This window comes from Pelodiscus sinensis, chromosome 18, assembly GCF_052426305.1.
Source record: "Pelodiscus sinensis isolate ZL-2025 chromosome 18, ASM5242630v1, whole genome shotgun sequence".
Taxonomy (NCBI): domain Eukaryota; kingdom Metazoa; phylum Chordata; order Testudines; family Trionychidae; genus Pelodiscus; species Pelodiscus sinensis.
Genome location: NC_143069.1, coordinates 32,147,855 through 32,160,158, shown reverse-complemented (window position 1 = coordinate 32,160,158; position 12,304 = coordinate 32,147,855). Strand labels below are relative to the sequence as shown.

General features: G+C 63.2%; 1 protein-coding gene across 1 annotated transcript; it reads left to right on the top strand.

Annotated features, from left to right (window-relative positions):
- The first annotated feature begins 8,102 nt into the window (after positions 1 to 8,102).
- LOC142825614 (galactoside alpha-(1,2)-fucosyltransferase 2-like) lies at positions 8,103 to 11,991 on the top strand. The gene is made up of 2 exons (XM_075917593.2): positions 8,103 to 8,243; positions 10,639 to 11,991. Exons 1-2 carry the CDS (start codon positions 8,209 to 8,211, stop codon positions 11,696 to 11,698), a joined length of 1,095 nt encoding a protein of 364 aa, XP_075773708.2. The 5' UTR covers positions 8,103 to 8,208; the 3' UTR covers positions 11,699 to 11,991.
- Positions 11,992 to 12,304: the final 313 nt, after the last annotated feature.

The following is a 12,304-nucleotide window of genomic DNA, read 5'->3' as shown; positions in this document are numbered from 1 at the left end:
CGGAGCAGAGGGATTTCCATGAGAGGGATGGGGAAATCCGGGGGGTGGGGGTGTCAGGGGCTCAGCAGGGCTCCTCTCATGCCCGGAGGCTGCCAGGAGAGGAGGGGGGCACGACCCCCCTGCCGGCCCAGCCCAGGGCGCCCCCCAGCCCGGCCGGTGCCCCTCTGTCCCGACCCGCAGCCCCTGCCGGCCCAGCCCAGGGCGCCCCCCAGCCCGGCCGGTGCCCCTCTGTCCCGACCCGCAGCCCCTGCCGGCCCAGCCCCCCAGGGCCCCCCCCCCCCCCCCCCCTCTGTCCCCCCCCCAGCCCGGCCCGCAGCCCCTCTGTCCCGGCCCACAGCCCCTGCCCCATGTCCCACCCAGGGTGCGGTGCATCCGGAGGGGCCCCAGGGGGAGCCGAGGACTCAGTGGATCTGCGGCTTAGGGGAGCCTTGGGGAAGGGAACAGTGACCCCTGGTGACCAAGGTCTCCCCCTGCAGCCATTGGCCATGGAGTAACCCCCCAGCCCCCATTGGCCTGTAGCCCCCACTAGCTAGCCCCAAACCCCCCCATACACCCAAAGCCCCCTCGTGAGCCCTCCTAGCCCCCGTTCACCCACAGCCCCCTAGGTACCCCATAGCCCCATCAGCCTACAGCCCCCACTAGCTACCCCATAGCTCCCCATTCACCCAGCCCCCTAGCAACTCCCTAGCCCCCCTTATTCCATAGCCACCACTAGCTACCCCCTAGCTCCCATTACCCCACTGCACCCTAGTGACCTCCTATCCCCCCATTAACCCACAGCCCCCTAGGTACTCCATAGCCCCATTTTCCCATAGCCCCCTGGCTACTGCATAGCACCCCATTAACCACTAGTCCCCACCAGCTACCCCCACAGACCTCCAGTACCCCATAGCCCCCCCCCACATTCCCCCCAGCTCAGCCGTTACACGGAGCAGAGGAGCCGCTCACAACAGCTCTTGGCTGGCGGGCCGGGGGGGGCTACCTGCAGCCCGGGGGTCGTGGGCAGCCCGCCGAGGGCGCTACCTGCGACCCACGAGACACTTTCCTTACCGGTGCCCAGGCTCAGGGTGGCCAGATCGTCCCGGTTCCCGTCTGCGCGGTTTTCTCCCTGCTGACGGCGCCGTGCGACCAGGGCCTCCAGCGGCCGGGACGAGCCCGAGGTGGCAGCAAGGGCGGACCTGGGACGTGCTCGCCCAGCCGGCCCTGGGTGTCAGCATGCTGGGAAGTCAACTCCTAGGGAGGAGAAGAGCCGGGGGCGCAGAGCCCGTCCCCCGACGCGCAGAAATACCCTTCGGAAGACGGTCCTGGCCGAGCCAGGCCTACACACGGGGAACGCAAACGTGGGTGGACAGCAGAGCTGTGGCCACCCGGAAACTGGAGCCCTCCCCCCCCACATGGACCCGATCCGGACGGGCCGCGAAGAACGTGGCGGGGGGCGGGGGAGGGGAACAGCAGGCTCGTTCTGCCAGGGCGACCGCTGAGAAACAGAGGTGATGCGTCCCGTGGAAGATCAAGCCCGGATCCCACAGAAAGGGGGGAGGTGAAATTGAGAGGGTCACTTGAGCCCTAGGAACTGGGGGAAACTGGGGGGGGGGCCCTCGGGTGTGTAAGTCACAGAGAATTTTGTGTGGCTCACGTCCTCTGTAGCCAGCCCCCTCGCCCGCCAAGCTCCCCCCCACCCGGGTCCCGCCACCTCACCCCCCAGGCTCAGCCGTTCCAAAGCAGAGGATCTGCACACAGCAGCGCCATGTGTGGACACAAGGCGCTCGCCCAACAGGGCCCCGGGTGCCAGCGCGCTGGGCTGCAGGGACAGCGGAGGCCCCACAGGGGCCCTGATGCCCCAGGGCGGCGCTAGGGGGCGCTGTGCCACAGGAAGGGAGACCAGGGATCCAGCAAGGGCCGGTCTCTCCCCAGAGTCACTCCTGGCTCAATGCCCCAGGGTCGCACTAGGGGGCGCTGTGCCTCAGGGAGGGAGACCAGGGGCCCAGCAGGGACCGGTCTCTCCCCCAGTCACTCCTGGCTCAATGCCCCAGGGCGGCGCTAGGGGGCGCTGTGCCGCAGGGAGGGAGACCAGGGGCCCAGCAGGGACCGGTCTCTCCCCCAGTCACTCCTGGCTCAATGCCCCAGGGCGGCGCTAGGGGGCGCTGTGCCACAGGAAGGGAGACCAGGGATCCAGCAAGGGCCGGTCTCTCCCTAGAGTCACTCCTGGCTCAATGCCCCAGGGAGGCACTAGGGGGCGCTGTGCCGCAGGGAGGGAGACCAGGGGCTCAGCAGGGGCTGGTCTCTCCCCAGAGTCACTCCTGGCTCAATGCCCCAGGGCGGCGCTAGGGGGCGCTGTGCCTCAGGGAGGGAGACCAGGGGCCCAGCAGGGACCGGTCTCTCCCCCAGTCACTCCTGGCTCAATGCCCCAGGGCGGCGCTAGGGGGCGCTGTGCCACGCTGCAGTGGCTTGTCTTTCCCCGGAATCACTCCTGGCTCAATGCCCCAGGGCGGCGCTAGGGGGCGCTGTGCCGCAGGGAGGGAGACCAGGGGCCCAGCAGGGACCGGTCTCTCCCCCAGTCACTCCTGGCTCAATGCCCCAGGGCGGCACTAGGGGGCGCTGTGCCACTCTGCAGTGGCTTGTCCTCTGGACTCAGTTCAAATCACGCCCCCGGCTGCGTTTCCACCTGTCACCGTGCCCCAAATTTTGCCCCTGAAATTTGCATCAACCTCCAGATCCCCCTCCCCCCGCGCAGAGACCAGGACACCGGCTAAGGCCCACACCGGTTTATTCTCACTGCATGGGCCACGCAGCCGCCCCGCTCCCCGGGAGAAAGAGCCAGTCCTGGAGCCGTGCCCCAGGAAATCACAGGGAACATCCGAATCCGCCCTCCGACGCCCCCTCTGAATCTGACCCTTTGCCGCGGGGGGGGGTCAGCGCGGAGAGTCCGCTGGAAACCTGTCCCACGAGAACCCAGGAGTCCTGCCACCTAGCCGCCCTCCCCCGCTCTGACCACTGGACCCCACTGCCCTCCTGGAGCCATGGCGAGAACCCAGGTGTCCTGGCTGCTGTCTGTCATGCTGGGCCCCACCCCCATTCCCTAGAGGCCTGGCCCAGTGTGACGGCGCGTCGGGGGGGCCCAACCCTGCACCCCCATCTGCAGCCAGATGTGACTCTCAGCTGGCCAGTAGAGTAGGTTTATTTGTTCAGAAATGCAGTGTAGCTTAGCAGCAATGTCAGCACAAGAGCCAGGGAACAGCCTTAGTCCTCTCGGGGGGGGGGGGAGGCTTCACCCCGCTTCTCGGTCTTAAACCTCCTCACTCACCCTATGCCAAGTGGCTGCTCAGTGGCTTGAGCATGGGCCCCCTAAACCCAGGGTTGGGAGTTCAACCCCTTGAGGGGGCCAGTGAGAGTTCTGGGGCAAATCTGTCAGGGGTGGTGTTTGGCTTTGCCGTGAGGGGGACGGGACGCGATGACCTCTCAAGGTCCTTTCCAGTTCTGTGAGCCAGGTATAGTGCCACAGGCCCTCCCCTCCAGCCTGGTGACAGTCCCGCCTGTCTGGCCCTTAAGTGTCTAGGCCCAATACACACGTGGAGTGAGTCAGTGGGACACCATACCCCAGTGGTCCCCAACGCGGTGCCCATGGATGCCATGGCGCCCGCTGGGGCAGTTATGTGCGCCCGCCCCCGCCTCCAGCACGTGGCGCATGCGCGGTGCCGGCCCTGGGCGCGCTGTGGCGTAGTGGGGGGGGGTCTGCTCTGTGACCCGGGGTCCCGCTGCGCTGCGATGGGAGATTCTCGCTGACTCTCCCAAGTGTGGATTAACCCAGACACCCCGGCTCAGCCTCCCAGGGAGAGACAAAGGGAGGAAGGGGGAGACCAGCGGCTGGCTGGGGGGCAGGGCTGGGAGGGAGGCAGTGGCTGTCTGGGAAGCATGAAGAAAAGAGGCTAAGCAGGGGGCCTAGGGGTGATGGGCCCTAACCCGAGGGCGGAGGCATCCTGGCCCTGGGCCCTGTAGCCACATCCCGTCTGTGCTGTGCTGTGTCCTGAAGGACCAATAAACCCCCCTCGATTCTACGCCTGGCAGAGTCTCTTCCTGCTGCTCTGGGGGGGGCAGGGCCGGGGGAACCCCGACTGTGTCGTCACACCAGGGGCGGGGGCGGGATGCACCCCGTGGATGGAGCTCCCCGCAGCGAGCGACAAGGCGCAGTGGACGGAAGGGCCTTAGAGCCAGGCGTGCTGGAGACCGAGCGAAGCGGTTCCTGGGGATCGTGGGGCGCTGCAGCACTAGACCGGTGAGTCCGCACCGAGGGGACCGGCGGGGAGATGGCCTACGTCCGACTACTGAAGGCAGAGCTGGTGGGGCTGTGCAGAGAGAGGGGCCTGCCCGTGGGAAAAGCGACCAAGGCCCAGCTGATTGCCCGGCTGGAGGAGAATGACCAGTCATGGGGCCGGGATCCTGTCCCAGTGGGGAGCAGCCAGACCCCCCTGGGAGCGTCTCAGGCTCCCAGAGGGGGCGGAGGACTGAAGCCGGCAGGGGAGACAGGACAGCTGCCCAGGGGAACCCTGCCAGCCTCCATCCGGCCACAGCAGGGGCCAGCCCAGCGGAGCTGCGGCGGCTGGAGATCCAGCTGCGGATGAAGGAATTGGAAGTCCAGGACCGGGAGAAGGAGCACCAAGATCGAGAGAGGGACCACCAGGACCGAGAGAGGCAGCGACAGCAGGAGCTGGCCATGGCAGAGCGGAGAACCGGCGGGGCCCCGGCTGCGCCAAGTGCGGACGGGCCCCAGAGTCCCAGGACTGCCAGACGCTTGGAGAGGCTCGTGGTGGCCCAACTGAAGGACGTGGGCGACATAGACGGGTTCCTCAGCTCCTTTGAGAGGGCCTGTGGACTGCAACGGGTCCCCCCAGCTGACTGGCTGCAGGAGCTCGTCCCCGCACTGAGCCAGGAGGCTGCCGGGGTGCTCAATCAGCTGGAAGACCTACAGCCAGGGGATTACAACCGGGTCAAGGAGGCCCTGCTGCACAAGTACGGGCTGACCCCCGAGATGCACAGGAAGAAGTTCTGGGGGGTGCAGAAAGGGGCCACGAGACCTATGTGGATCTGGCCTCCCGCCTGGCGCAATCCTGCCGCAAGTGGGTGTCTGGGGTCGGAGCCCAGACCGCAGAGGAGCTGCTCAAGCTGATGATGCTGGAGCAGTTCTATGAAGCGTGCACGCCCAGCTCAAGGACCGAAGACCAGAAAACCCCAGGAAGCCGGGAGGCTGGCGGACGAGTTCACAGAGAGCCGGTCCGGGTGTGAGCGGGAGTCCCGGAGAGAGAGGGAATCGCACAGAGACCGGATCTCGGCTGAGCAACGGAGAGAGTCACCTCCGAGGCGAGCCCCAGGGACCAGGACCAGTCACCTGCGCCCCAGAGAGCCAGCCAGGGCCCAGGCAGAGCCAGCCGAAAAGGACCCACAGAACCTAACTTGCCATCACTGCGAGCAAAAAGGCGACAAGAGGGTGTCGCGAGAATCACAGGTCCGATGATGCATACCCAAGGGGGGAAGGACAGAACCAGGTGGACCGTTTTAGCAAATAAAAAATATTTATTTATAACAGTGATGAATTTAGAGTATTTATTCTGAGATTTTTAGTAGACCGTGCTAATAATGAATTTACAGTATTTATTCTATTTATTCTACGATTTCTAGTTAAACGTGTCAGAGATCTAAGGATGGGAACGGCAAGGGGAATAGTCTCTATTCTAACAATATCCAGCTACACTAATTAAATGAGAGTGATAACTACAAACTCTATGTACTACCCAAAACAACTACTGTACAACACTAAGCTTATACAACGAAGAAAATCAAATCCTACATACCAACGTACACAGCACACGGAACATTTCACAGATATCGGTTCAGTTGCGAAGGCCTTGGTTACGCCCGAGAGTCGGGAGAGGTGGCTGGTCGGTTGATCAGGCCGGCAGCGCTTTGGAGTATACGAGAAGGCACACGCACGGTGGTACGTGTGTCGCGAAGACCTCCTCGAGCGAACTGTGCGATGGGTATTTATCCGCAAATCTGCACATCGCTTTCCCACGCTTGCATATTACCGTACATGGCCCAATGGTCACCAAGTGGGGGGGTCTGTGTCCCAGGAGTTGGGCCGAAACTGTGCAGGTTTCATACAACCAGGTAAGCCCCGCAGTTCTCACGCCAAGGTGACGGGTGGGAGAGTCTGAAGGCAATGGTATACAGGAAGTGTGCGGCCGGTTTCTCCCAAGTACAGAACAAAAACAGCCCGGCCAAACTTTTTACTGGGGGGGCAGTTTTTTCTCTGACAAGGGCTCAGTGCACTAGGCACCAGGACAGGTCCCAGGACCTAGGATTTCCCAGGGTTAACTGGCTGAAGCAGGGGACCAGACAGGCCGCCCCAGAGGCAGGGCAGCAGGCAAACCTCAGCACAGAGTGGGGGGAAGGATGCTCAGTGCACCCCTGGGAGGTCTGACCCTCGGGAGGCGGATTTCTCCGGGTACCGGGTGGGGGCAGGGCGAGAGCCTCGGCCCCTGCAGGTGGATGGCAGGGAGGTGACGGGTTTCTGGGACACGGGGCCGGAGGTGACGCTGGCCCTGCCCGAGGTCGTGGCCCCAGACCACATGGTAATAACACTCAGCTGAGGGGCATAGACGGGATCCCGTTTAAGGGGCCCGTTGCCCGGGTGCATCTGAAATGGGGGGCCAACGAGGGCCCCAAGGAAGTGGGGGTGAACCGGCTGGACGTGCTGATGGGGGGGGACCTACAGAAGTGGCCAGACGGACCCTGCAGGACCCTGGTCACCAGCCGTAGCCAGAACCAACGAGGGGCTTGCAACTTTGATCCAGGGAAGGACTCCAGGCAGGGCCCCGTCCCAGCAGACACAGAGTCCAGCCAGGCTGGGACTCTGGACCTAGGCAAGGGCAGGGAGCACCCTGGGCCCCAACATATGGGGCCCGGCCCAGCGGGCTGGTGGGGAGGTCCCATGGGACCCTGAAGCAGACGCTGGAGGCCTTTATGCACCGGCACCCGCAGGACTGGGACGAGGACCTGCCCCACCTGCTGTCTGCACAGGGGGAGGCGCCCCGAGGGTCTGCCAGGTTCTCCCGGACTGAGCCGGGGTGCAGAGGGGAAAGGACCCCCTGGGCTTGCGGAGAGAATTGGGGGAGGGGATGACCTCCCTGGAGGGAGACTCGGGCCAGGACTCAAGGGCAGTGGAAGGACTGGTACGGCCACCGAAGACAGGCCCGGGCCGGTCCCCCCAGAGCTGAGCAGCAACCGGACGGGCAGGGGGGAGGCTGGCCCAAGCCAAGGGGAGCACCAATGTCCCTGCAGTGGCTCTCCCAGACAGGGGACCCAAACTTCCTTAGGGCACAAGCGGAGTGACCCTGCTCAGTCCATTCTCAGCGGGGGGAGAGCTGTGGCTAGTGGGGGGGGGGGTGTCTGCTCTCTGACCCGGGATCCCCCTGCGCCGGGATGGGAGATTCTCACTGACTCCCAAATGTGGATTAACCCAGACACCCCGGCTCTGCCTCCCAGGGAGAGACAAAGGGAGAAAGGGGGAGACCAGCACCTGGCTGGGGGGCAGGGCTGGGAGGGAGGCAGTGGCTGTCTGGGAAGCATGGAGAAAAGAGCTAAGCGGGGGGCCTAGGGGCGATGGGCCCTAACCCGAGGGCGGAGGCATCCTGGCCCTGGGCCCTGTAGCCACATCCCGTCTGTGCTGTGTTCTGAAGGGCCAATAAACCCCCCTCGATTCTACGCCTGGCGAGTCTCTTCCTGCTGCTCTGGGGGGGCAGGGCCGGGGAACCCCGACTGCGTCGTCACACGCAGGGGCGGCCCCACCCCCAGACGGGTGGCGAGTGCGTGGCCCCGCCCCCGGACGCCCAGGGCATGAGCAGCCCCGCCCCCGGGCGCCCGTGTGTGAGCGGCCCCACCCTGGGCACCTGGCAGCCCCGACAGGTTGGGCGCCACTGTCTGAATGCAGCCAGGCAGGAACAGCCGCTTACAAGAGTAGACAGCCCCCCCCCCCCACCAGTCACACCCGGGCGGAGGTGGCTTCCCCAAAGGTGCCACATGCCGGGCGGCTGGGCAGGGGGTCACGAGCTCTTGGTGGCTGCTGCCTGGGTTAATGTTTAAGCACCGGTAGAGGCGCGAGAGGAAATCGTCAAGTGACTCAGCATCGCCGCTGGAACCGGGCCGGGAGCCCACATGGGAGCCGGGCCCCCGGATCCCATCTCAGCAAGGTAAGAAGGGGACAGATTCCCTGCGCAGCCACATCCTGGTCTCCCTGGCCATAGATACCGACCCCCTTGTGACCCACACACACTTCTCTACCCCTTCCACGCTGCAGGGACACACCCACCCTTCCCCAGTTCCTAGGGCTCAAGGTGCAACCCTGGGAATTTACACACCCACCCTCGCCCAATTCCTAGGGCTCAGGGTGTAACAGCCTGGCAGGATCTTTCGCCAGGGAACGAGCCTCACGCAGTAATGTCCTTACCCTCTATCGTGTGACGATTCCCAGACCAGCACTCAGGGTCATGCTCACCGGTCCTGATACAGACAGGCAGCCTTCCCCTGTTGGCCAGGCAAGGTCAGTCTCTCCGGTCTTAGGCTGTGTCTCGGAGGGGGGTTCTTCTTTTCCAGGTCTTCCCCCCTCCTCCTGGTCCTCTTCCAGCCTTTTCTTCCTTCAGTGCTTCTGATGATCTTCCTTCTTCTCCTTCTTGGACCCCAGTTTAGATAATGAAACCTGAGTCTTGCTTAGCTAGACCTTCACCGATTCTTTTAGTACAATTTTACTAACCAATCATAACAAAATCACCTACCCAATCATCTTCATTGATTTACACCTAGGCTATGTCTACACTGTTAAAAGCATTTTTGGAAAAGCGCGTCTAGATTGGCAGGATGCTTTCAGCTAATCACCAACCCACCCTGCCCAGCCCTCAATCACCCACCCACCCTGCCCATCTGCCAACCAACCAGCCACCCAACCCACTCATCCGTCAACCAATCCCCCACCCACCGTGCCCATCTGCCAACCAACCAGCCACCCAACCCACTCATCCGTCAACCAATCCCCCACCCACCATGCCCATCTGCCAACCAACCAGCCACCCAACCCACTCATCCGTCAACCAATCCCCCACCCACCATGCCCATCTGCCAACCAACCAGCCACCCAACCCACCCATCTGTCAACCAATCCCCCACCCACCGTGCCCATCTGCCAACCAACCAGCCACCCAACCCACCCATCTGTCAACCAATCCCCCACCCACCCTGCCCATCTGCCAATCAAACAGCCACCCAACCCACTCATCCATCAACCAATCCCCCACCCACCCTGCCCATCATCCAACCAGCCACCCACCCTGCCTATCCATCAACCACCCATTCACCCAAACTACCCATCCATCAACCAATCACCAACCCACCCTGCCCATTGTCCAAACACCCACCCACCCAACCTACCCATCTGCCACCCAACCAGCCACCAACCCACCCATCTGTCAGCCAATTACCCATCCACCCTGCCTATCAGTCAACCACCCACCCAACCTGCCCATCCGTCAACCAATCACCAACCCAAACTACCCATCTGCCAGCCAATCACCCACTGACCCGCCCATCTGTCATCCAACCACCCATCCAAACTACCCATCCATCAGCCAATCTCCAACCCATCCTGCCCATTCTTCAACCACCCATCCACCCACCCAACCTCTCCATCTGCCAACCAACAAGTCACGCAACCCGCCCATCCATCAACCACCCACCCACCCACCCTGTCATACCTCTCTGTCAGCCAATCACCCACCCACCCTGCCTATCAGTCAGCCAGCCACCCAACCAACATGCCCATCCATCAACTGGTCACCCACCCACCTTGCCCATCCATCAATCAATCAGCCACCCACCCTGCCCATCCACCAATTAGCCACCCACTCAACTTACCCATCGCTCAACCACCACCCACCCATCCTGCCCATCTCTCAACAAATGATGCACCCATCCTACCCATCCCTCAATCACCCACCCACCAACCCTGCCCATCTGTCAACCACCCACTCACACAACCCGCCCTTCCCTCAGCCACCCACCCACTCAACCAAGATGCCCATCCCTCAACAAATGATGCACCCAACCTGCCCATCTGTCAGCTAAACACCCAACCACCCCATCCATCTGTCAATCCCTCCCCCCACTGAGCCTGCCCATCCATCAATCAACCAGCCACCCAACCTGCCCATCCATCAGCCAACCACCCACTCAACCTGCCCATCCATCCACCCAACCATCAACCAACCTCACACCCACCCTTGCCTTCTGCTCCAACCACATTATTTTCTCACCCATCTGGCCACACACCCAACCTGCACAATCATCAACCAACCATCGACTCAACCTGCCATTCTAGCCCTCTGTCTTTCTCTCCACCTGCACCATCTTCCCCCACATCTGGCCACCCATCCACCTCTCCCCGTTCCTACCTCATGTCTCCCTCCTCCTTTCCCGCACTCCTTCCCATACTTTCCACCCCATTTTCCCATGCCCAGGGCACCAGCTTTGTAGTGCAGGCAACATTTTGACCCATCAATGTGGTTCTCAAATTCTTGCTCTGTCCCTGCCCCCCAGGCCAGGCCTGCTCAGAGCCATGGGACGCCTGATCTCTAGAGTCCTTCCCCGGCACGTTCTCTTGATCTCCTTCAACCTGCTGGTTATCATGGGCATCTGTGCCTTCCTACACCTGCAGAGGAAGTTCTCCTACCAGGGACAGAAGTTCCTCTCCCCCTGGGACTCTGTGAAGCCCCCGCACAAGCAGCTCCCTGCCATAGAGCAGGGCATGTGGACCGTGAACTCCATGGGGCGCCTGGGGAACCACATGGGGCAATATGCCACCCTCTATGCCCTGGCCAAGATGAACGGGCGCCAGGCCTACATCCCGCCGGAGATGCACCAGCAGCTGGCCCCGCTCTTCCGCATCACCCTGCCCGTGCTCTCCAGATACCAGGTCTGGCTCATCCCCTGGAGGGATTACGGGCTCCACGACTGGATGTCGGAGGAGTACAGGCACATCGAGGGGAAATACATCCGGCTCACGGGCTACCCCTGCTCCTGGACCTTCTACCACCACCTCCGGCAGGAGATCCGCCAGGAATTCTCCTTCCACAACCACGTCAGGGAGGAGGCCAACCGGTACCTGGCCAGGCTGCGTGGGCAGCACCGGAACGTGACCTACGTGGGGGTCCACATCCGGAGGGGGGACTACGTCCGGGTGATGCCCCAGCGTTGGAAAGGGGTGGTGGCGGACAAGGCCTACCTGGACAAGGCCATGGGCTACTTCCGGGCCAAGTACCAGGAGCCGGTCTTCGTGGTGACCAGCAACGGGATGGACTGGTGCCGGGAGAACATTGACGCCTCGCGGGGGGACGTGTATTTCTCGGGGGACGGGAAGGAGTCGTCGCCGGGGAGGGATTTCGCTCTCTTGGCCCATTGCAACCACACGATCATGACCATCGGGACCTTCGGCATCTGGGCCGCCTACCTGGCCGGGGGGGAGACCATCTACTTGGCCAACTACACCCTCCCCGATTCCCCCTTCCTCCAGCTCTTCAAGCCGGAAGCCGCCTTCCTGCCCGAGTGGATCGGGATCGAGGCCGACCTCTCCCCGCTGCGGGGCGGGACGTCTGGCTAACGGAGCTCGGCCACGGGCTGCCAACGGGATCCACCCGCCGTGGCTTGGCCGTGGGCTGAGGACAGGGCCGGGCGAGCTGGGCTGGGGAGATCGGGGCAGACTGGAGCTGGGTCGGTGTGGTCAGAGCCCCTCACGGAGGAGCCACAGACCCGGGGGTGTTCCTAGAGGCAGGGTCCGGGGATCCAGGTGCTGGGTGGCGAGGGGGCTGCAGGCTGGTGAGCAATGGGGCTGGGCCCAGGACATGGGGGTTCAGGCCCCAGGAGGGGGGGAGAAGCAACGTGAGGAGCCGGGAAAGGTGACTCTTGACAAGCGTCGGCCGCATTTCGGGACTTGTGGTCACTTGTTTGTTACATTCACTCTTTGCTGTATTGTGCTGCGTGCGTGTGTGTGTGTCACTCTCTGCATGAGGCGCGGGGAGGCATGTCGCACTGCAGATGTGTATCGGGCCTTTGCACCTCAGGGCCAGGCATAGGAGACAGGAGCCCCTACCCAGGAAGGGCAGGCTGGGGACTAGGGCCTGGCGGAAGAGTCAGTCTAGCTGGGCCAGGAAGAGAAGGGGGCTTAGGGCAGGAAAGGAGGGAGAAGGGCTGAGTCCCATCTGGGTGC